The 25,505-nt window shown below is 36.5% G+C and overlaps 1 protein-coding gene across 1 annotated transcript in view; it reads left to right on the top strand.

Annotated features, from left to right (window-relative positions):
* Positions 1-25,505, top strand: part of ANKRD31 (ankyrin repeat domain 31) — a 125,546-nt gene that overhangs the window by 68,463 nt on the left and 31,578 nt on the right. Inside the window, 4 exon segments of the mRNA XM_024732796.1 lie at positions 2,948-3,090; positions 9,036-9,198; positions 11,296-11,411; positions 15,184-15,271. Of these exon segments, the coding sequence (XP_024588564.1) occupies positions 2,948-3,090; positions 9,036-9,198; positions 11,296-11,411; positions 15,184-15,271 (510 nt within the window).

Genomic DNA, 25,505 nt, shown 5'->3' with positions numbered 1-25,505 from the left:
ATTAAGTTCATCTGGTATAATGTGTCATTTAAGGCCAGTTTTTCTGTATTGATTTTCTGTCTGGATGATCTGTCCATTGATGAAAGTGGGGTGTTAAAGTCCCCTACTGTGTTACTGTCAATTTCTCCCTTTATGTCTGTTAATATTTGCTTTATGTATTTAGGTGGCCCTATATTGGGTGCAAATATATTTAAAATCGTTATACCTTCTTCTTGGATTGATTCCTTGATCATTATGTAATGTCCTTCTTTGTCTCTTGTAACAGTTTTTGTTTTAATGTCTATTTTGTCTGTTACAGATATTGTTACCCCAGTTTGCTTTTTGTTTCCATTTTCATGGAATACCTTTTTTCATCCCCTCACTTTCAGTCTGTGTGTGTCTTTAGATCTCAAGTGAGTCTCTTGTAGGTAGCATATATATGGGTCTTGTTCTTGTATCCATTCAGCCACTCTGTGTCTTTTGATTGGAGCATTTAGTCCATTTACATTTAAAGTAATTGTTGATATATATGTACTTATTGCCATTGTATTCATGGTTTAGGAGTTGTTTTTGTAATTCTTTTTTATTCCTTTCTTCTTTTGTTCTCTTCTCTTGTGATTTTATGATTATCTTTAATGTTATGTTTGGTTTCCATTCTCTTTTTTGCATGTGGCTCTATTATAGATTTTTGATTTGTGGTTACCATGAGTTTTATTTATATATGTGTGTGTATATATATATGATTATTTTAACTTGCTGATCTCTTAATTTCAGATGCATTTTAACAACCCTGCATTTTTACTCTCCTCACCTCACAATTACTGTTTTTCAACATCGTATTTTTCATGTATTTGTTTTGTGTATTCCTTAACTGCTTATTGTGGATATAGATGATTTTACTACTTTTGTCTTTTAACCTTCCTAATAGTTTTGTACCCAGTTGACTTACTACCTTTACTGTATATTTGCCTTTACTGATGAACTTTTTATTTTGTGATATTCATGTTTCCAGTTATGGCCTTTTCCTTTTTGCTTAGAGGAGTCCCTTTAACATTCACATAAAGCTGGTTTGCTGGTGCTGAACTCTTAGCTCTTGCTTGTCTGTACAACTCTTGATATCATCATCAAATTTGAATAAGAGCCTGGCTGGGTAGAGTATTTTTTGTTGTACATTTTTCCCTTTCATCACTTTAAATATATGCTGCCAGTACCTTCTGACCTGCATAGTTCTGTTGCAAAGTCAGCTGAAAGCCTTATAGAAGTTCCCTTGTATATACGTTATTTGTTGCTTTTCCCTTCCTGCTCTTAATATTTTATTTTTCCATTTAAATCACAGTGTATCTTAATGTGGTCCTCTTTATGTTGATCCTGTTTGGGGCTGTCTGTGCTTCCTGGACCTGGATATCTCTTTCCTTTCCCAGATTAGGGGAGTTTTCAGATTATTATGTTTTAAATTATGCTTTCCGTCCCTTTCTTTCTCTTCGTCTTCTGGGACTCCTATAATGAAAATGTTGGTACACTTGATATTGTCCCAGAGAGCTCTTAAACTGTCCTCACTTCTTGATTTCCACTACCCTGTCTTCCAGCTTGCTGATTCGTTCCTATATATATCATTTAGTGTACTGTTAATTCCTTTTAGTGTATTTTTCATTTCAGTTATTGTATTCTTCATCTGTTTGGTTGTTCTTTATGTTTTCTAACTCTTTGTTAAAAACTTCTAACTTCTCTGTTCATCCAGTCTTCTCCAAAGTTCTTTTGTTATCCTTACAGTAATTACCTTGAACTCTTTCTCAGGTAGATTTCCTATCTCCACTTAGTTCTTCTGAGGTTTTATCTTGTTCCTTTGTTTTGAACATGTTCCTGTGTTGCCTCATTTTGCTTAACTAGTTATTTCTATGTATCTGGTAGGCTTGTTACATATCCCATCCTTGGAGAAGTAGCCTTTTATAGGAAATGTCTTAAGCTTCCAGGAGTTCACTCCCCTCTGATCACTAGAACTGTATGTTCTAGGGGTGCCCCCTAAGTGGGCTGCATGGGTCCTTCTGTTGTGGCAGGCTGACTACTGTGTGTGGTCTCGTAGGCTTGGCTGGCCCCCAGTACAGTTGGTTGCCAGGCCCTGCTTTGTGTGGAGGCTGCTGGCCCCTGGTTGGTGGGGCTAGGTCACAAGGTGGCTGGCTGCTAAACCCCAGGGGACCCCAGGGCTAGTGCTGGCTCACTGATGGGCAGAGTCTGGGTATAGGAGATCCCAGGGCTGGTGCCCATTTGCCAGTGGGTGAAGCTAGTTCTTGGGAACAGTGCCAGCCCACTGGCAAGCAGAGCCAGGTCCTGGCGTCTGGCTTCAAGACCCAGGGGTCCCAGAGCTTGTGTTGGACTGCTGGTGAGTGGGGCCAGTTCCTGATACAGGTGGCTGTGGGGTTCAGTGTGTCCTAAAGTTTGTGTTGGCCTACTGCTAGGCAGAGCTTGGACCCAGCTGGTCCTAGGGTTGGTGCTGGCCTGCCTGTGGGTAGGCTGACTCCTGCCACAGCAGGCTGTGGCGCTGTAGTTGTCCTGGGGCTGGTATCCACCCAGTGTGGGTGAGGCTGTTCCCAAGGCTAAAGCAGCCTTGCTGGTGCACAGACCTGGGGCCTAAGGATTTCTCGGCTGGTGCCTGCCCACTGGTGGGTGGAACTGGGTGCCAGGGTCTCTGGCTACAGGGCCCTGTGCATCCTGGGTCTAGAATTTGTGCACTGGTGGGCGGGTCTGGATCCTGAGCCCTCTGGTGGACAGGCCCATGTCCAGGGGCAGCTCTGGGCTCAGGGATCTTTAGGTAGCCTGTTTTCAATATTATTTCTTGTCCAGTACTTAGTACATACATTTGAATCAATAAAGTTAATAATTCCATTAGTGCAAATAAACTTAATAATGAATATACTACTTGAATACTGATTTGTAAGCAGCTTGTTTTGTTTTTTCTTTTTTCCCTTTTTAGGTTGGACACCACTTCATGAGGCAGCTAGTACGGGATGTAATGATATAATTGTAGAGTTGTTAAAAGCTAGTGCTAATGTTAATTGTGAAAATGTAGATGGAATTCTGCCCTTACATGGTGCTGTTGCAAACAACCATTTAAAGGTATAGTGCACATCAGATTAGGTTCCTATTTCTTTTCCTTTAAAAACTGAGTGAAGACAGTGAAGATATTTTAAATTGTGAACTGAAGTGATTCCTTAAAACAAATAATATTTAAAAACTGCTTAAAAGTACAAATGAATATGATATTACATATAGATTAGAAAACCAGTGTATTTCCTAATGAATCATTTTTCCATTGTCTCTTCATCATGTAATTCATGTAAGTGAGAATAAAATGAAAGGGCTAGAAGTAAACACAGCCTATTAATATAATACATTCCAATTTTAATTGCGTTAAATGCTTTGCTGTTGTGTATAAAAGAGTCTATATAGTGATGATATATGTGACAGCCAGATGTTTTTTAAACTCGAAATTTCTCAGTGGGTTTGAAGTTTCAAAGAAATGGGTAGAAGCTCAAGTTGCTTGTTTCCTTGGGGGTTCTTGTATTTTTTTTCTCCTTTTTTTTTTTTAATCAGATAGCTATGGTAAAAATATCGCAAGAGAAGATCACCAGGGTAATTATTTCAGTAACACTCAATTTCAAGTCTAGACTTTAAAATTCTCCAGATTTTTAAACTCATCTTTTTTGTTCAACAAACCTTAGAAGATTTGTCAGTAGGCAATATAGACTTCAGGAATAATTATTGGCTTTGAAAAATAGTTAAGGAAACTACCAGCAACAACAACAATATAAAACCTCATACAAAAAATTCCTTGGATCTCTCACTAAAACTACTTTATCTGTCTCTAGGTATTTTTAATAGCCTGGTAATTTTATTTAATTTTATGAAAATATATCCCCACTGTTTTCAGTCTAAATATAGTCATGTGAAAGAATAGTATTGAATTTATGATTTGCAGAGATAAGAGAGATAAACTAATGATTAAGAATAATACCAAATGGGTGGGCTAATGTCCAGGGAGGCTTCTTTTGATCAAAGAAGCTCTTTGACCTTTAAGATACTTAAATTAGAAAAGAATTGACAAAGTCTCAAAGTTATGTGGTCATGCAATGGAAGAAAGCAAACAGGAAGAGTCATTGAAGTGATGAACTTACTGGTTATATGTACAGGGAAAAGGTTACTTAAAGTGAAACCACTTAAATAAGGGCCAAAATTTCATAGTAGGAAAATCAGGATTTTAGACATTATCCTGAAAAATGCAATATAAACAAAATAAGGGGTTTCCCAATACCACCACCCCTATACTTGGAAATTTGTTAGAAGGTGTTACAGAGCTCAGCATATGATTGTATTCATAGCTAAGATTTATTACAGCAGTATAGTAAGGGTACACAGGGGGATCATCAGAGAAAAAGGTGGAGTCTGGAGGTATCCATGTGCAGGCTGTACTATGCACTCTTCCTTATGAGAGGTCACATACAGTTTGCTTTTCCCTCAGCAGTGAAAATGTAGCAACGTAAGTGCAATGTTTCTGTCCAGGGAAGCTCATTAGAAACTCAGTGCTCAAGATTTATATTGAGGGCTGGTCATGTAGGCACCCTCTGCCTAGCACATAGCAAGATTCCAGACTCCCAGAAGCATAAATGAACCACATTGCTGTGTAGACAGTTTAAGCACAGAGAGCCACTCTTATCAATTATGGACAGTTTTATATCAGTGTAGGGCACTGTTTACCAGCCAAGTTCACAGATGCCAGCTACAGACCAACCTAGCAAGCAGCCTTCCTAGATAGCAGTTTTATGCCTGCTATGTTAACTCCTTTCTAAATAGTATTATATTTAGTTTCTAATTGAAATACATACTGATTTCTGGAACAGCAAAAACAGAATAATGTATGCTTTCTTGGCCTAGCTTTTCTGGCAAAATAGTATGACAGCACATAGGACATCCTTTATCTCACAGTTGGTTTTTTGCATCATGACCTCAGGGAAGGTCTCTTTTTCAAAAATTTTGAGAGGTACCACAAGTTTTCCCTAGGTCCTGTATTAATCCATTCATATTCAAAAGTTTTCTTTTTTTTAGGTTAACAGTTTTACCTCTAAGTTTCTCATTTATCAGTTGCTTCACAGGTGCTTCAAGCATTTCTACAATATTATTATTACTATTATTATTTTTTTTGCTGTACGTGGGCCTCTCACTATTGTGGCCTCTCCCGTTGCGGAGCACAGGCTCCGGACGCGCAGGCTCAGCGGCCATGGCTCACGGGCCTAGCTGCTCCGCGGCATGTGGGATCTTCCCGGACTGGGGCGCGAACCCGCGTCCCCTGCATCGGCAGGTGGACTCTCAACCACTGCGCCACCAGGGAAGCCCTACAATATTATTTTAATATATGACTTCAGGAAATCCTACATCTTTACATTTTGGCTTTGTAATCAATTTGTAGTGTATTTCCATTTTATTGTTGGCTATTTACAATATCAGGGACCAGTAGTAAATTGACCAAAACTCAAGAGAAATATGTTGACTTGATGGATGGAAAAAAATGCCACGTTATTGAACAGGGAGGGATGTTTGATTAGATCAAATTTTGTAAGTAGCCTTCATAAGTGAGAATTTTCCTAGTTTGAAGACTGTAGCTTCCCTCATAGAAATTTGGTAACTTCAAGGGTTAGAGAAAATGATAACTCAGATGTAGCGGGTCTTCTGTAAAGTAAATGCCAAGAACTGAAAATTCACCACAGGAAATAGCAGAAAGGGAGCTTGACAAAACACCGAACTGGATTTTAGAGAACTTGAGTTCTCGGCCTAGTTCTGCTGCTTGAGAAAGTTAAAGATATCTTTACCCCTGAAATAAGGAATTTGATCTAGAGCTGTACTGTCCTATACTGTAGCCACTAACCACATGTGGCTATTTAAATTTAAATTACTTAAAATTAATTAAATTAAAAAATTCAATTCTTGGACTTCCCTGGTGGTCCAGTGGTTAAGACTTCACCTTCCAATGTAGGGGTTGCAGGGTTTGATCCCTGGTCGGGGAGCTAAGATCCCACATGCCTTGTGGCCAAAAATCCAAAACATAAAGCAGAAGCAATATTGTAACAAATTCAATAAAGACTTTTAAAATGGTCCGCATCAAAAAAAAAAATCTTAAAAAGAAAATTCAGGGACTTCTCTGGCGGTCCAGTGGGTTAAGATTCTGCCCTCCCAGTGCAGGGGGCCTGGGTTTGATTCCTTGTCAGGGAACTAGATCCCGCATGCATGCCACAACTAAGAGTTTGCATGCCGCAGCTAAGAGTCCTCATGCCACAACTAAAAGATCCCGCACGCTGCAATGAAGGTCCAGCCCGCTGCAACAGAGAATCCTAGTGCCGCAACTAAGACCCAGAGCAGCCAAAATAAATAAATAAATAAATTTTGGGGGGAAAGTTTCAATTCTTCAGTTGCATTAGCCACATTTGAAGTACTCAATAGCTACATGTGGCAGTGGCTCCCATATTAGACAGTATAGATTAGAACATTTCCATCATAACAGAAAACTCTGTTGAACAGCTCTGGTCTAGAGCAAGGATTGGTAAATATTTCCTACAGAGGGCTAATCAACAGTTTAGGTTTTCCGGGCCACACGGTCTCTATTGCAACTACTCAACTGCTGTTCTAGTGCAAAAGCAACCCTAGACAACATGTAAATGAGTGGGTTTGCCTGTGTGCCAATACAACTTAATTTACAAAGTCAGGCAGCAGACTGGATTTAGCCCATGGGCCATAGTTTGCTATTGCTTGATCTAGAGAATTACTGACATTCTTTTACCTAAGTGGTGATAAAGACAAAGTTTGCTTTTGGAATAACCTTCCACATCTCTGTTGCCTTTACTTTAAGGAGAAATATTCTATTTAAAAAGAAGGAGGTAGTATTTTTAATGATATTTTAATTCCTTTGATACTGATATATTGCCAGCATCTTTCTTCATATCTTCATTAACTTTCCCTCCATGTGACAGTTCTTCTATCATTGACTCATTTTATTTCTGACTCACTTTCTCCCCTTTTGTCCCTATTTCTTTATTTTGAGGTAGGATATTGATAGATGATCTAGAAAGATTAATAAGGGGGAGCAAGAAAGGTAAATATATGGTACTGTAGACCTACTAAATATCAATTCTGTAACACCCTGTATATTTAATTCCTGATTTTCTCTCTGGCATGACTACATGCAAAGTTATTCAACATCTTATTTTCTTTTTCAACTTTCAATTAAAAAAAAATCTTAATTTATTTTTTAAGTTATCTTTCAAGATGGTCATGTATTCTACATTGTAAAATGTGGAGAATAAAAAGATAAGGAAAAGAAGAATAAGAGATTTTTTTAAAAGATAAAATGTGGGGGGGAATGGGTACCCACTTTTGGGATAGCAGGGATAAGATATTTCCTCCCACCTTAAAAACTAGAAAAGTGAGCAAAATATATGAAATAACAGTTTTGAGACATTAGACAACATGCAGCAGAGGGCAGTGATCCCCGACAGGATGGAAACATGAGACGAACCGTATGATTGCCCCACCTCATGGACTAGGAGGAGTTTTCAGGCAGAAGCCTAGGGAGGAAGAAAGCAAATAGCCTTATGATCTCAATGAGTTGAGAAGGTTGTTCGGAGTTTTAAACTCCAACAGCTGAAATTTATGGGGCAAAATACCAGACAGAATATATCTGCACAGAGAGAATTCTCCAGAGATTTAAAGGGGAATCCCCTCAATTCCTTGGCTGATCTACAGATGTGGGTAAGGAAACTACATGAGGTTAAGCAAAGAGCCAGCAGGCTGGAGATTACACAGGGCTAAATAGGGGAGTGTTTTCCTTAAGCCCCACCATGTGCCAAATACTTTACACGGGTTCACATTTAAGCCTCATAGGTGAGAGAAATGAGGTTCTGATGGTAAATAACTTGCCCAAGGACATAGATAGTAAGTAGCAGGAGTGAATTTTGTATGCTTGACTTTAAAACAAATAGGCTGATAGAACAAATAAGGAGCTATCCTTATTACTTCTACTGGCCCATTTGCTCCTAAGTTTTTCTGCTTTTCCATACCTGGACACAAGTTGAAAGAGAAAAGCTACTAGCACATATGCATATCTTTACTTTAACAAAATACTAACCATTTTTCCTAAACAAAAGATTTTTCAGTGGTTTAAGTCATTTGCCTTGTGCAGATAGAATCACTGATTGTTTTTTACTAGTTGACTTATACTGTCAACTAATTAGTGACAATCTTTAACTTTGATGACTTATAAACTTACTTCTAATACACAACTTTGAGTTATTCAAAATTTTTAAACACAAATTTGAGTTATTTGAGTTATTCAGGGAAGCATTATTTATATTAGAAACTTTTGCCCCCAAAATGTCACAGCATTTATCTTTGACCTCAGTTTTCTCTTCTTTAAAAGGTGGGGTTGGAGTAGATTATTTCTGTTTCTTTTTAATCTTATTAACATTCTGTGAATATGTCATCTATTTAGGAAACATTTGCATAGAAAATATTAGAATGGACATTAGGTTCCCAGGCTAGCTTATAAAACCTCCCAAACAAGTAACATACCTGAAATATAGTTCAAATGAAACTTTATTCAACTATGTCTGATGGCAATTTATAATACAGTGTATAATTTAATATAATCCTGAAATGATCCCTCCTCCCTTCTCCACCCTATCTTCCAGCAATTTAGGGGAGGACAAAGGGCTGTGTTAAAGAGATAGAGTAAATCCTTTTGCACATCAGTCTCCCAAAGTCTGCCTCTTCAGCCATGAAGGCAGCATATCTGGTACTTTCATGTCATGGTGTTTGGTTCTTCTGTGAGGACAGATCAGGCCAAATCAGTGGAGCAGTTTACAGTTGTCATATCAAATTTAATCAAGATTTTCTTGGTCAGAGTTCCAAAACTTTTTTTGATAACTTTTAATACTTGATAGTGGTGTCTTGTAATGCAAGCAGGAATTATTGATCTTAGGTGTCTGTAGAGATAACTTTGGAAAAATACCTTTTAGGCAGCTGAGATTCTACTACAACATGGAGCAAACCCTAATCAAAAGGATCAAAAGCAGAAGACTGCTTTGGATGAAGCAGATGATAAAAACATGAAAGAACTGCTAAAATCTTATGGTGCTATTGAGACTGACAATAGAGATGAGAGTAATGCTGTAGTCACTGGTATGTATGTCAGTGGTGCTTGCTATTTTATAAGGGTGTGTACCTCTGCTTAGAAAAAGAAAATCTTAAGATTTGTGTAAATTATTTCATAACTAGGAATAAATGTTTTGTATGTTTATTAAACTCTTGAAAAGCATAATTTATTTTTAGAAATAACATTTCCAAACTTGGTTTAATTTATAGATTATATGGTCCTGTTGTATTGGGATTATATGTTGAAACAAAACATATCATTCATTAAACAAACATTAATCTCTCGTAACATTGGATCTGAGATAGAGATGTCACTGAAACTATGCAGATTGGTTTACTTGTAGTGGGGCTGGAAAAGAATGACATTATACTAAAGTCTTTGAAACTAATATTCCATTACTTCAAAATTTGTAATGATGCCAACTTTTCAAGACAAACTTTCTAATGCTAGAATATGAATTTGTTAAGCAAATATATTATGCTTATATATGTATGTGAGTGTATGTGTAATATATTACAATGGAAAGAATATTTCAAGGGAATATATAGGTAACATTTTGTGAACCATTTTTAGCAGTAGTTTGCACTTAAATAATATAATGAGTTATCTATAAGAAATAAGCATTTGATCCTGCCATTTGTGGCAACATGGGTGAACCTGGAGGATGTTATGCTAAGTGAAATAAGCATAGAAAGACACAGAAAGGCAAACTCTTTATGATGTCACTTATATGTGGAACCTAAAAAAGTCAAGCTTAAAGAACCAGGTAGGTAGTTGAATGGTGGTTGCCAAGGGCTTGGGAGAGGGGGTGATGGGGGGGAGATAGGAAAATGTTTGTCAAAGAATACAAACTTTCACTTGTAAGATGAATTACTTCTGGGGAGCTAATATATAAGATGATGATTATAGTTTATAATAATAAATTGTATACTTAAAATTTGCCAGGAGAGTAAATCTTAAATGTTCTCACCAACACACACACGGTAACAATGTCAGGTGATGGATGTGTTAAAAAAAAAAAAAAGAAAGAAGCATTTAGTGAACACTAATTGAGAAAACGTACATTTGTTGAGCACCTGCTATACAAACCAGGCACTTGCCCAAGAAGAGCTTCCAGTCTTGTGAGGAGATAACCAGAAAACAGGCAGTTAAACACAACTTTGGGAATGTTGAGGAGAGAGAATTGTTCTTCCTTTTCCTTCATGCTTGAGCCTTGACTCATAGAAGAAGAAAGCCGGGAACTTATCTGTCCTCTCTATGAGGGAGAATATTAGGAAGAGAAACCCCGTTACTCACTTTTCCCCCAGCCTACCACAGTCCTTACCAACTGTTTGTTTTCAAGGGAGGAATCATTATTACTGATACGATTGGTGAGAGGCAAGGATAATCATTGTGTCCTATTTTACTAGTGAGCTAGATCACATGTAGGTCAAAGTCAAGAGACTGATACACAAATCTTCTTTTCTTTGCCTGCTACCATATGCTAAGTCCATAGGGTCAGGGACTTTCTTAGAGCCCCAGGCATGTCTCTTTCCCTCTTCAAAGCCATATTTGGAGTTATTGGGTACTCTTGTTAAAAAGTGCTGTATCTATTCCCACTTTTCTGTTGTTTCTTGTATATACCTTTCCTTCATCAGGTTCCCCAGCAGAATGAGGGGTATAGGGTACCCATATATGGAGAAACAGAATCCAAAATGGGAGAAGGTTCAGAGAGAATTTTACGGAGACAGTGAATTATAGTCGTAGTATTTAAGAGCATGGACTTGAAGTCAGATCTGGTTACAGTACTAGCTATGTAACTTTAGGCAACTTCTTGAATCCCTCTAAGCTTCACGTTCCTCTTCTGTAAAATAGATGTAATTAATTACCTACCTCATGGGCTCATATGAAGATTAAATAAGATGATTCAGGAAAAGAATTCGATGTCCAGCATGTGATAAGTATTCAGCAAATGTTAGCTGTAGTTAGTCAATTGATAATAAATAATGAGGTGCTGACCAGCATTAAGATATCATAGTAATTATAGACTTACTTTATCCTTCCCATTCCTGTCACCATTACAATTGATAAAATGATGCTAAATTTTTACACATTCTTATATTTTCTAATTTTATGTTTTAAAGTAAAAATTCCTGCTATCCAGGCAAAAAGACATAAACAGTGTTTTTGTGATGACTGCAAAACTGTTGATACACGTTCTATTTCACACCAAGAAAAAACAAAAGAAAACCTCGCCATGGTGAGTGAAGTTGAAATCCTTTTGTTCTTCAGCCTAGAAAATGCCATTCTTTGGGCCAGCCAGCCATTGGCTGTTGGCAGCACTCTTTCCATTTTAAGGACATACAGGTTGAAAATGTTTTTTGTCATAAGAAAATAATATAGCATAATTGAACAGAATGAACCAAGAAAATATGGTATATAGTTAACTCTCCATTATCTGCATTGAACACAGAATTATAGTTTAGCTGCTATCCTTTACACCTAGATTGCGTTTTTTGGCTACTTCTTATCCGACAGACAGTGCCACTGTCATAGCGTGTCTTCACCCACCTACTTCCAAAAAGTATCTAAGATACATACTAGGTAGAAAAGACCCTGGAACCCAGACAGAGAAGAGAAAAGAAACCTGGTTTAACCAACGTGGATCCCACATGGTTTATAGTGACAGTGTTTGCTATATGTGAAATCCCTCATGTAAACGTATATTTTTGAAAAAAAAAACCCATAGTAGTCGTACATATATAAATATATAAAATGGATATTCTTAGTTTAATTAAAACATACAGCTTACTAGACACTAACTTCTTAAGCAAAGTAGCATCCTCAATGAAATATTTTGAATAAGACTATGTATGTTGATTAGATTTCCCTTACATATTTTTTGTTAGTGTAGAGGGGAAAATATTATTCATTGAACCTAAACTATGGTTAATCAACTGTTTTATACCTTAAATATTTTGAATGGTATTCAGACTAAATTGTATTTGCCTCAGCATTTAAAAAATATTTTACATTGTTCCTGGTATCTCTTGTAATGAATGAAAAGTTAATTGTCAATCTAATTGTCATTCCCTTGTAGGTAATGTCTTTTAAGCTTACAGTTTTTAAGATTTTTCTTTTATATTCTGCAGTTTCACTAGGTTATGTCTAAATGTGGATGTGTTTTTAATTAATTATTCTAAGGACTAGGCATGCTCCTTTAATCTGAAGACACATTTTTCATTTGTATATTGGAAACTCTCAGCCCTTATATCTTTGAATATTACCTCTGTCCCATTCTCAGTATCTCCTTTTTTGGAACTCATATTTAGATGGCTGTTAGACCAGTCTCCATATGTCTTTTTCATATTCTCCATCTCTTTAACTCTCTGCACTATATTCTGGGCAATAGCCTTTGATCACTGATTTTCTACCCAAAGCCTTGGGTGGGTGTCAAGTAGAATTTTTTCTAATCCTTATTTAAGCTAAAGGACACCCACTTAAGGTCACTAGCTTCATGAGGGGACTCCATTCTAACTCCTTCTTCATGTGGCCCTGAGGCCTTATCTTCTGTTCCTTTGTAGGACCCTAATCCCTAATATCTATGTTTGTTCCAGATCCCTCATGGGCTGCTACTAACTTCATTTTATTTCTCTTTCTTTTTCCAATCTTAGCTGGGGACAGGTGGTTAAAGTTTATTGTATTTTGTGTTTTTCCAACTGTTTGGAGTAGACTGGAGTCCTTCTGTATCAGCTCAGTTCACCATATTGACCATTAGTATCTTTAAGGTATATTTTCATGTAAAGATTAAAACATTATGGAAAAAATCACCCTATTGTTATTAACTATATGGGTATTTGCTTCAGGAATAATGTATATCATTTTAGATGCTGAGCCACAGAGGAATATAGTGGAGATACAGGAGTTTAATGAAAACCAACTTTAAAAAAAAGAAAAAGAAACTTAAATATGCAGACATTAAAATCATCAAGGGTTTGTCTTTTGTAAATGTAAAATTGTTTTTGAATGTTGAAATTTCCAAACCAAATTGAGGATGGGAGGGGGGGCGACTCTATGGCCAGATGCAAAGGAAATGAGATGATTTTAGTTTGGTGCTACCTTCTAACACCTTCAGATCACAGCATGTGTAGGCAGCCTCCTTCTCTACCTCCATATAGAATGAGTACAGAAGTAATAAAAAATAATAATGATAATAGTTTGCATTCACCGAGTATTTATTATATGGTAAGCTCTCCTCTAAGTGCTTTATATTAACTCATTTAGTCCTTATAATAATTCTTCTAGGTAGTTTCTATTAATATCATTACCTTCCTTATTACAGATAAGGAAGCTAAAGTAAGAGAGGGTAAGTAACAATCCAGAATTACATTTCTATTAAGTAGCAATGGCAGAATTAAACTCCAGGCAATCTGACTCCAGAGCCTGTGCTCTTAACCACTATGTTTTATTTTTAATATTCAAAATTATAAAAGAGATGTCAGAGGCAAAGATGATCCTGCCATAGTAAAAGTTGTAAATCTGGAATAAAATCTTAGTGAAGCTTTACAGTTAGTAGAGTGTAAACTGTCTATAAGTTGCTTATTCCAAAGACAGATCCTAGGTTAGGGGTGGTTTTTCTTGTTTTTTGTTTTTGGTAAGATAAACAAATAGTAATGAAAGACTAAGAAGGGGGATCTTGGAGGGAAAGTTTTACTGGGCCCCCCATGGTAAAATGTGGAGCTGGTATGGAGTGAAAAGTTATGGCCCATGGTGGACAAGACTGAGTGCATCTACAATATGAGACAAAACAGAAGGAGAAGTCAGCACCAAAAGATGTTTTCTTTATCCCAACCTGTAGGTAGAGGCTTAGTCTGGTCACAAATTTAGACCTTTAGTTTACTTTTCCACATAACTGGATGGTTTTATTATGTGCATTTTCCATATCCCTTGTGAGCACCAAAGTAAAACTTTCGAGCAACGTACTTCATAAGGCTTTGAGGACATACATCTTTTAAAAATGAATGTGTTTTGAGAATGTATTAAAGGATACATAGTACGAGTCAGTCCATCAGTTGTCATTTATTGAGCAACAACTGTATATCCAGCAGTGTGGAAACCTGTACACATATGAAAGCCATGCTCCAGCCTACAAGATCTCATTGTTTTGATGGAGGAAATATATAAGACATTATACATGTTAATGCTAATTTCTGTAGCACTAAAATTCTTAAGTAATTCTGAGAAAGAAGAAATCAGTATGGATTAGATTAGTCAGGGGTTTTGTGTGTGAGATTGGTTTAATATAATAAGCAGTATTTATAGAACTTTTACTTTGTGCTGACACTGTCCTAAACATTTTTTATGTGTTACTCAGTTCAGACAAGGAGAGGATAATTAACTTTCTGTAGTCACCCAGCTAGGAAGAGATGAAGCCGGAATTCAAACCCAAGCAGTCCAGTTCCCGAGTCCACTCCACAATTCCATCTCTGATAAGAAGGAGAAAGTTCTGGGCAGAATACATAGAAGGCATTTGAGTCAGGAATATTAATACTGACAAGTGTATAAAGAGGTGGTTTTAAATCCCCTTTGTGAGTTTTTGAGAGTGTTTAGTATTTGTAAGACTGTGTGTGAAATTTCAATAGTGTACAATGATAGTCATAAAGCCTTAAAGTGAACTTGTTGCATATATATTGTCTTTAAATATTATGTGCTGAGTTGTTCTTTTTCTCCTATGCCTATAACAGAAGTCATTGAGAAATTGTGATTCTTTGTATGCTTGCTACTCTTACATTCTGTTTTCCTGGAGCAGATCTGCTACATAAATCAAGATATATTTAAGTTTAATTTTTCCCCAAATATGTAATATATATACAATTAAGTTTAAACAAAGCCTGAGTACATTTGGAACATAAAGGGAAATGAGCATTTTTAGTGTCACTTTCTTTAGCACTTTTACTGTGCATTTGTCAGTTGCATATCAGAGAAAAACATCTACCTTCCTGTAATGAAGTTTTTAATATTTTATCTGATAGCATCAGACCATCAGTGCCATTCTACAAGATTTAGAAGAAAAACAAGAAAATTTGTTAGCGTTTGAAATAAGAACTCCTGAAGATGCAGGTAAATATATACTCATACTCAAGTCTGATTATTTCATTCATCCAACCTATTGCTATCTCATCTTCTTTTTTGGGGGGTGGGGTATAAGTATGATTCCATTTTTATAAAGTTCAAGAACAGGCCAAATTAACTTTTGGTAGAATTCAAAATAGGAGTGCAGTGGGGTTGAAGGTGCCCTCCTTCCAAAATATGTCCACATTCTAAGCCCCAGAATCTGTGAATGTGACTTTTTTTGCAGGGGGGAGAGTCTTTACAGATATAATTAGAAATCTTGAAATGAGATTTATCTTGGATTTTCCAAGTGGGTTCTAAATCCAATGACAGGTGTCCATATAAGAGACACATGAGAGAGACACAGAGAGAAGGAGAAGGCTATGTGAAGATGGAGGCAGAGACTGGAGTGATGCAACCACAAGCCAAGGAATGCCTGGAGCCACCAGAGACTAGAAGAGGCAAGGAAGTTTCCTCCCCTAGAGCCTTCAGAGGGAGTACAGTACTGTCAGTACCTTAATTTTGGACTTCACTGTTTGCAGGAGTATGATATCCCTTGAAACCAAAGTAAAATAATATAAAATGAAATCATTTTTTAAAAGTGATAATAAATCCTCAAATTAATTCTAAGTTATTGAGTAGATTAAGTATCTTCTCATAGAAGTATTTAGGGCAAGTTTCTCTTTATAAAATGGTTATGCTACTAGTGTTTCATTAGGAAGAATTTTTAAAAATATAATTACACATCTTCAAATGCACTAGAAAAACTTCATGTCAGAGGGAACCAGTTCTGAATCATTTGTGACTTGACTATACATTCCATGTTTGTCATGTTGCAATTTGATAATAATTACTAAGCCATAAGCCAAATTATTATTTGTCCTGAGTAGGATTTATTTGAAGACTTGTTTGTTTGCTTCTTTTATCCTGCATGAAATTTCCCATATTCTGCTCATAAGATACAAGTACCCTTTGAGATAAAATCAGACAGCTTGGGAAGATCCTTGATTTATAACCTTTTTTCTTCTTCTTTTTTGGCATTAATTTACTAAAACATCTGAATTTTACAGTTGAAACTCACAAAATTTCAAACATTTAAGGCATTACCAGAAATAATATATTAGATGTGTGAGAAATAATGTATTAGATATTATTAATTAAACAATGGATGGTCTATATTTAATTTTTTCTCCAATATGCTACTTTATTATTTTTTAAATTTTTATTTCATATTGGAGTATAGTTGATTAACAATGTTGTGTTAGTTTCAGATATATAGCATAGTGATTCAGTTATACATATACACATATCTATTCTTTTTCAAGTTCCTTTCCCATTTAGGCTATTACAGAATATTGAGCAGAGTTCCCTGTGCTATACAGTAGGTCCTTGTTGGTTATCTGTTTTAAATATAGCAGTGTGTATATGTCAATCCCAAACTCCCAGTGTATCCCTCTCCCCCACCCTCTCCCACTGGTAACCATAAGTTTGTTCTCTAAGTCTGTGAGTCTTTTTCTGTATTGTAAATAAGTTCATTTGTATCATTTTTTTTAGATTCCACATCTAAGCGATATCATATGATATTTGTCTTTCTCTGTCTAACTTCACTTAGTATGATAATCTCCATCTCCATCCACGTTGCTGCAAATGGCGGCATTATTTCATTCTTTTTAATGGCTGAGTAATATTCCATTGTATATATGTACCACATCTTCTTTATCATTCATCTGTCAGACATTTAGGTTGCTGCCATGTCTTGGCTATTGTACACAGCACTGCAGTGAATATTGGGTTGCATGTATCCCTTTGAACCATGGTTTTCTCTGGATGTATGCCCATGAGTGGGATTGCTGGATCATATGGTAGCTCTATTTTTAGTTTTTTAAGGAACCTCAGTACTGTTCTCCTTAGTGGCTGCACCAATTTACATTCCCACCAACAGTGTAGGAGGATTCTCTTTTCTCCACACCCTCTCCAGCATTTATTGTTTGTACACTTTCTGGTGATGGCCATTCTGACTGGTGTGAGGTGATGTCTCATTGTAGATGTGATTTGCATTTCTCTAATAATTAGCAATATTGACCATCTCTTTTCATGTGCCTCTTGGCCATCTGTATATATACTTTGGAGAAATGTTCTTTTTATTTAGTTATTCTGCCCATTTTTTGATTGGGTTATTTTTTGATATAGAGCCTTATGAGCTGTTTGTAAATTTTGAAGATTAATCCCTTTTCGGTCACATCATTTGCAAATATTTTCTCCCATTCTGTGAGTTTTTGTTTTGTTTATGGTTTCCTTTGCTGTGCAGAAGCTTTTGAATTTAATTAGGCCCCATTTGTTTAATCATCAAATCACAAGAGAACAAAAGAGTAAGGGAGGAAAAAAGACCTAGAAAACCAAATCTGAAACAATGAATAAAATGGCAATAGGAACATACATGTCAAAGTTTTTATTTCCATTACTCTAAGAGATGGATCTAAAAAGATAATGCTGCGATTTATATCAAAGAGTGTTCTGCCTGTGTTTTCCTCTAAGAGTTTTATAGTATCGAGTCTTACATTTAGGTCTTTAATCCATTTTGAGTTATTTTATCTTTATGGTGTTAAAGAATGTTCTAATTTCATTTTTTTACATGTAGCTGTCCAGTTTTCCCAGAACCATTTATTGAAGAAACTGTCTTTTCTTCACTGTATAGTCTTGCCTTCTTTGTCTTAGATTAATTGACCATAGGAGTGTGGGTTTATTTCTGGGCTTTCTGTCTTTTTCCATTGATCTATATTTCTGTTTTTGTACCAGTACCATACTGTTTTGATGAGCATAGCTTTGTAGTATATTCTGAAGTCAGGGAGCCTGATTCCTCCAGCTCCATTTTTCTTTCTCAAGGTCACTTTGGCAATTCGGGGTCTTTTGTGTCTCCATTGTTCTAGTTCTGTGAAAAATGCCATTGGTAATTTGATAGGGATTTCATTGAATCTGTAGATTGCCTTGGGTTGTATAGTCATTTTGACAATACTGATTCTTCCAATCCAAGAACATGGTATATCTTTCCATCTGTTTGTGTCATCTTTGGTTTCTTTCATCAGCGTCTTACAGTTTTCAGAGTACAGGTCTTTTGCCTCCTTAGGTAGGTTTATTCCTAGGTATTTTATTCTTTTTGATGTGATGGTAAATGGGATTGTTTCTTTAATTTCTCTTTCTGATCTTTCATTGTTAGTGTATAGAAATGTTGTGTAGTGTCATGTCATCTGCAGACAGTGACAGTTTTACTTCTTCTTTTCCAATTTGGATTCCTTTTATTTCTTTTTCTTCTTTGATTGCTGTGGCTAGGACTTCCAATACTATGTTGAATAAAAGTGATGAGAGTGGACATCCTTGTCTTGTTCCTGATCTTAGAGGAAATGCTTTCAGCTTTTCCCCATTGAGTATGATGCTAGCTGTAGGTTTGTCATATATGGTCTTTATTATGTTGAGGAATGTTCCCTCTCTGCCCACTTTCTGGAGAGTTTTTATCATAAATGGGTGTTGAATTTTGTCCAGCTTTTTCTGCATCTGCTGAGATGATCATATGGTTTTTATTCTTCAATTTGTTGATGTGATGTTGTATCACACTGATTGATTTGTGGTTATTTTAAAATCCTTGCATCCCTGGGACAAATCTCACTTGATCATGGTGTATGATCCTTTTAATGTATTGTTGGATTCAATTGGCTAGTATTTTGTTAAGGATTTTTACATCTATGTTCATCAGTGATATTGGCCAGTAATTTTCTTTCTTTTTGTGCTGTCTTTATCTGGTTTTGGTATCAGGGTGATAGTGTCCTCACAGAATGAGTTTGGGAGTGTTCATTCCTCTGCAATTTTTTAGAATAGTTTCAGAGGGTGGGTGTTAACTCGTCTCTAAATGTTTGATAGAATTTGCCTGTGAAGCCATCTGGTCCTGGGCTTTTGTTTGTTGGAAGATTTTTAATCACAGTTTCAATTTCAGTGCTTGTGATTGGTCTGTTCGTATTTTCTGTTTCTTCCTGTTTCAGTCTTGGGAGATTGTACCTTTCTAAGAATTTGTCCATTTCTTCTAGGTTGTCCATTTTATTGGCATATAGTTTATTGTAGTAGTCTTTTGTGATCCTTTGTATCTCTGGGGTGTCCATCGTAACTTCTCCTTTTATATTTCTAATTTTATTGATTTGAGCCCTTTCCCTTTTTTTCTTGATCAGTCCAGCTAAAGGTTTATTAGTTTTGTTTATCTTTTTAAAGAACTTTTTAGTTTCATTGATCTTTTCTATTGTTTTCTTCATCTCTATTTCATTTATTTCTGCTCAGATCTTTATGATTTCTTTCCTTCTACTAACTTTGAGTTTTGTTCGTTCTTCTTTTCCTAATTGCTTTAGGTGTAAGCCTAGGTTGTTTATCTGAGATTTTTCTTGTTTCCTGAGGCAAGATTGTATTGCTATAAACTTCCCTCTTAGAACTGCTTTTGCTGTGTCCCATAGGTTTTGGATCATCGTGCTTTTGTTTTCATTTGTCTCTAGGTATTTTTTTATTTCCTCTTTGATTTCTTCAGTGATCCATTGGTTGTTTAGTAATATATTGTTTAGCTTCCACATGTTTTGTGTTTTTTACAGTTTTTTTCTTGCAGTTGATTTCTAATCTCATAGTGTTGTGGTCAGAAAAGATGCTTGATAGGATTTCCATTTTCTTAAGTTTACCAAGGCTCACTTTGTGGCCCAGCATGTGATCAATCCTGGAGAATGTTCCATGTGCACTTGAGAAGAATGCGTATTCTGCTGCTTTTGGATGGAATGCTTCATAAATATCAACTAAGTCCATCTGGTCTAATGTGTCATCTAAGGCCTGTGTTTTCTTACTTATTTTCTGTCTGGATGATCTGTTCATTGATGAAAGTGGAGTGTTAAAGTCCCCCACTATTATTGTGTAATTGTCAGTTGCTCCTTTTATGGCTGTTAGTATTTGTCTTGTATATTGAGGTGCTCCTGTGTTGGGTACATATATATTTACAATTGTTATATCTTCTTCTTGGATTGATCCCTTGATCATTATGTAGTGTCCTTTTTTTGTCTCTTGTGACAGTCTTTATTTTAAAGTCTATTTTGTCTGATATGAGTATTGCTACTCCAGCTTTCATTTGATTTCCATTTGCGTAGAATACCTTTTTTCATCCCCTCACTTTCAGTCTGTATGTCCCTAGACCTGAAGTGGGTCTCTTGTAGACAGCATATATATGGGTCTTGTTTTTGTATCCATTCAGCCAGTTTATGTCTTTTGGTTGGGCCATTTAATCTGTTTTAATTTAAGATAATTATCAACATGTATGTTCCTATTGCCATTTTATTCATTGTTTCAGATTTGGTTTTCTAGGTCTTTTTTCCTCCCTTACTCTTTTGTTCTCTTCTCTTGTGATTTGATGATTAACTTTAGTGTTGTGTTTGGATTTCTTTTTCTTTTGTGTGTGTGTACCTATTGTAGATTTTTGGTTTGTGGTTACCATGAGGTTCTAATATAGCAGTCTATATACATATACAAGATTGTTTTAAATGCTGTTTTTTTTTTATTTCAAATGCATTTCCAGTCTCCTGAATTTGTACTCTCCTCTTCTCACGATTGCTGGTTTTGATATCATATTTGTATGTGGATGATTTCCTACCTTTACTATATGCTTGCCTTTACTGGTGAGCTTTTCCATTCATCATTTTCTCATTTCTAGTTGTGTCCTTTTCTTTTCCACCTAGAGAAGTTCCTTCAGCATTTGTTGCAAAGCTGGTATGATGGTGCTGAATTCTCTTAGCTTTTGCTTGTCTGTAAAGCTTTTGATTTCTCTGTCAAATCTGAATGAGAGCCTTGCTGGATAGAGTATTCTTGGTTGTAGGTTCTTTCCTTTTATCACTTTAAGTATTTTGTGCCACTCCTTTCTGGCCTGCAGGGTTTCTGCTGAGAAAGCAGCTGATAACCTTATGGGAATTCCCTTGTACGTTATTTGTTGTTTATCCCTTGTAGCTTTTAATATTTTGTCTTTGTTTTTAATTTTTGTCAATTTGATTACTATGTGTCTCACCATGTTTCTCCTCGGGTTTATCCTGCCTGGGATTATCTGTGCTTCCTGGACTTTGGGTGACTATTTCCTTTCCCATGTTATGGAAGTTTTCAGCTATTATCTCTTTAAATATTTTCTCAGGTCCTTCCTCTTTCTCTTCTCCTTCTGAGACCCCTGTAATGTGAACGTTGGTGCATTTATTGTTGTCCCAGAGGTCTCTTAGGCTGTCCTCATTTCTTTTCATTCTTTTTTCTTTATTCTGTTTTGCAGCAGTGATTTCCACCATCTGGCTTCCAGCTCACTTATCCGTTCTTCTGCCTCAGTTATTCTGCTATTGATTCCTTCTAGTGTATTTTTTATTTCAGTTATTGTACTTTTCACCTCTGTTTGTTTGTTCTTTAATTCTTCTAGGTCTTTGTTAAACATTTCTTCTCGATCCGTGCCTACATTATTTTTTCAAAGTCTTGGATCATCTTTACTATCATTACTCTGAATTCTTTTTCAGATGGATTGCCCATTTCCACTTCACTTAGTTGTTCTTCTGGTGTTTTATCTTGTTCCTTCATCTGGGACATACTCCTTTGCTGTCTCATTTTGTCTAACTTTCTGAGATTGCTGTTTCCATTCTGCTGGCTGAAGGGTTATAGTTCTTTTTGCTTCTTCTGTTCTGCCCACCCCCTCCAGTGGATGAGGCTGTATAAGAGGCTTGTGCAGGCTTCCTGGTGGGAGGGACTGCTTCCTGCCCACTGGTGGGTAGAGCTGGGTGTTGTCCCTCTGGTGGGCGGGCCATGTCAAGGGGTGTGTTTAGCCAGCAGCTGTGTGCTCAGGAAACTTTAAGTAGCCTGTCTGCTGATGGGTGGAGCTGTCTTCCTGCCCTGTTGGTTGTTTGGCCCAAGATGTCCCAGCACTGGAGCCCATAGGCTGTTGGGTGGGGCCAGGTCTTGGTGAGAAAATGGCGCCCTCCAGGAGGGCTCAAGCCAATGAGTACTACCCAGAACTACTGCCACCAGTGTCTTTGTCCCTGCAGTGAGGCACAGCCACCCCCCACCTCTGCAGGAGACCCTCCAATACTAGCAGGTAGGTCTGGCCCAGGCTAAAATGAAGTCATTGCTTTTTTCCCTGGATCCTGGTGCACATGAGACCTTGTGTGCACCCTCCAAGAGTGGAGTTTCTGTTTCCCGCAGTGCTGTGGAATTCCTGCGATCAAACCCTGCTGGCCTTCAAAGCCAGATTCTCTGGGACCTCCTCCTCCCATTGCCAAACCCCCAGGCTGGGGAGCCTGATATGGGGCTCAGAACTTTCACTCCTTTGGGAGAACTTCTGTGGTATAATTATTTTACAGTTTGTGGGTTGCCCACCTGGTGGGTATGGGATTTGATTTTATCACGATTGTGCCCTTCCTACTGTCTCATTGTGGTTTCTTTGTCTTTGGATGTAGGATATCTTTTTTGGTAGGTGTGCTCGATGTGCTGTTTTTACATTTTTTTTGTCATAGTCATCATTCTTAGTGGTTACATAGTAAATGTTCAGTAAATGTTCCATGGTTTACTTAATTTTCCCCTTTTTGTTGAGCATTTAGATTTTTATAATTTTTTTGCTATTACACTACAACACATAGTTTTTTCTGGATTTAGGATTATCTTCTTAGGAAAAATTAACATAATTGAAATTATTGGGTCAAAAATATATAAACATTATAAAATCTATTGGTTCATATTGATAAATTGATTTCCTAAAGTATTGCATAATAATTTGTACTTCTGCCAACACACATTCATGTTTGTTTGCCTTCATGCTGCTAACAGCCTCAGTATTTTCATTTTAAATAATTTTACAGAAAAAAAAATTTTACTAATTTAATAAAAAATATGCATTGTATTTTCATTTGCCTTATTGATTTTATCAGTGGTACTTTTTCACTAGTTTTATTTTCTGTTTCGTGAACTGACTGTTCCTGTTTATTAATAAATCGGAGCCATTTTATATAATCAAGTTATTGACCCCTTTTCTGCCATAACTGCTGCAAGTACTTTTTTCACCCCTTAACTGTCTTTTTATTCATAACATGTTAGTGTGTGCTTAAATACAGAAATTCTCAAATTCTGTATAGTAGAGTGTATCAGCCTCTTTGCTGTTTCTTTTAATGCTTCTAAGATTAGAAACTTTCCTCCCCTCCCCACCCCCAGGCTTTGTAACTTAATTTTATTCTGTTATAACCATGATTCTGTTATCACCATGATTATTCTAATCATGATCCCTATTTTTGGTCTCATTGCCCCTTTAGGGGAGGAGAGGTAAGGTAGTAGGACTCTATAGAGTTCTTGGCTGGTGATCAAGTCCTGACTGTGTTTGGCGCCATCACTCTTTTGCAGTTGTTTAAAACTAAGTTTCTTCAAAACAAAATTTCTGAGGCTGTTCTGAAACTTCTATATAGCTCCCATAATGTGACAGTGCACATTTTTCTTTCCCGGGGCCCTCTCAGTCTCCTCTCAGCTTCTTTTTTTTCCTGGGTCCGCCTTACACAGATTGTCACCCTCAGGTACAAACCCTCATAAGCAGGACCACAGGGCAGTCTCCACACTGTCTTCAAGATCCTGGCTCCTTGGACCCACTGTTAGAAGGAAGGACAATCAATTCCTAGCACAGCAGCAACTTTCTCCTTGCCCTGCTGTAGAAGCTCCCTGCTTTTCAGGGTCTCAACCTCTAGATGTTCAAGGTCAAAGAGGAAGTCAGATATGAGTCCATTGTCACCTCAATAGAAAGTCGTTACACTCTTAATAGTCCTTTGAGAAACTCCCCCTTTAGGGTTGAGGTAAAGGGGAGAAACGCCCTCGCCTTTCACTTTTGCTGTTCAGCATAGAGAATCCCACCCAGTTAAGCTACAGCTCTCTAAAGAAACAGCTTTACAAAGTCACCACCTCCATATTCTGACATCTTTTGTATCTTTGATCTGGTTGAGGGATCCAAGAGTAATGAATTTTTTTTGTACATTTCTTTGTAAATTTTTCTTGTTGATGTTTTATATACATTGATGTCAAATATTTTTAGTGTCTCAACTGAATTGAGACAGAAAAAATGTTCATTTTAAACATTTTATATGTTTTTTTTCCTAAGCATCTTAACTCTATAATTCAACTGAAATTTCTCTGCCACATACGGTATAAGGATAGAATAGGGCTTTCCCCCATATTACTACCCCATTTGCCTAGTCTTATTTGTTGAATAATTCCTCTCATCTTCATTGTTTACAGTGCCTTATTATCACATATTAAAATCTTACACATATTAGGGCAATTTCTAGGTTTTCTGTAAGATACCATTGATTAATTTTGTCTCTTTGATAAATAAGTATATAGTATCAAGTTACATATAAAACATCTTTATATCCATTCTTATAGAAATATATAGAATCTTTTAGGTTACTATGATAATGTTATTTTTACCAGTGGTTTAAATTCAGTTAGAAAACCCAAATGTAACAGGAGACATAGATAATGTAAATGTTTTTTATTAAAGTGTCAAATCTGCTAAAAAATTTATATCTAAATTCTTAATTATCATACAAGTTTCTCCCCTTTGTTAGCATATGCATCACATCCTGAAACTAATCTTTTGCCATAATAATAGGGAGATAGAAACTAGTCTGGGAACAGACTCTATACTTATTTGTCTGATTTGCAGAGAGAGGTTCTGGAGTAAATTCCAACTATGAACTTCATGTCATTTTTCACCACTGATTTTGTCTAGTTAAATTATCTAGAAAAATATGCGTTGGTCTAAAAGAATTAGGAAAAAGCTTAAGAAACAAAGCCAAAAATGAAATGAATAGCAGGTAGGCTTAAAAGAAATAAAATGTATTCATCTAAGCGAAATTTCCTATTTGGGAATCTGGGTTTGGACATAACTGACTTTACATGTAAATCCTGTGAATCTGTGATGCGGGAGGTCATGATACCTTGGGAAGCAATGGAAGAAAGTAGGAAAAATTTAATTATTATAAAAGTAATTTTATATAGAACAATAAGTGTAGATATCATATAGCCCTATCTAAGTGTTAAGTGTAAAGAACAAAAACTGACAGTGTGGGACTTCCCTGGTGGTGCAGTGGTTAAGAATCCTCCTGCCAATGCAGGGGACACGGGTTCGAGCCATGGTCCATTAGAAAGCCCATGTGCAGCAATGAAGACCCAACGC

Source organism: Neophocaena asiaeorientalis, unplaced genomic scaffold, assembly GCF_003031525.2.
Source record: "Neophocaena asiaeorientalis asiaeorientalis breed wild unplaced genomic scaffold, Neophocaena_asiaeorientalis_V1.1 scaffold515, whole genome shotgun sequence".
NCBI classification, from domain to species: Eukaryota; Metazoa; Chordata; class Mammalia; order Artiodactyla; family Phocoenidae; genus Neophocaena; species Neophocaena asiaeorientalis.
Note: the sequence above shows the minus strand (reverse complement) of the source record. Positions and strands in the feature narration are given on the sequence as shown.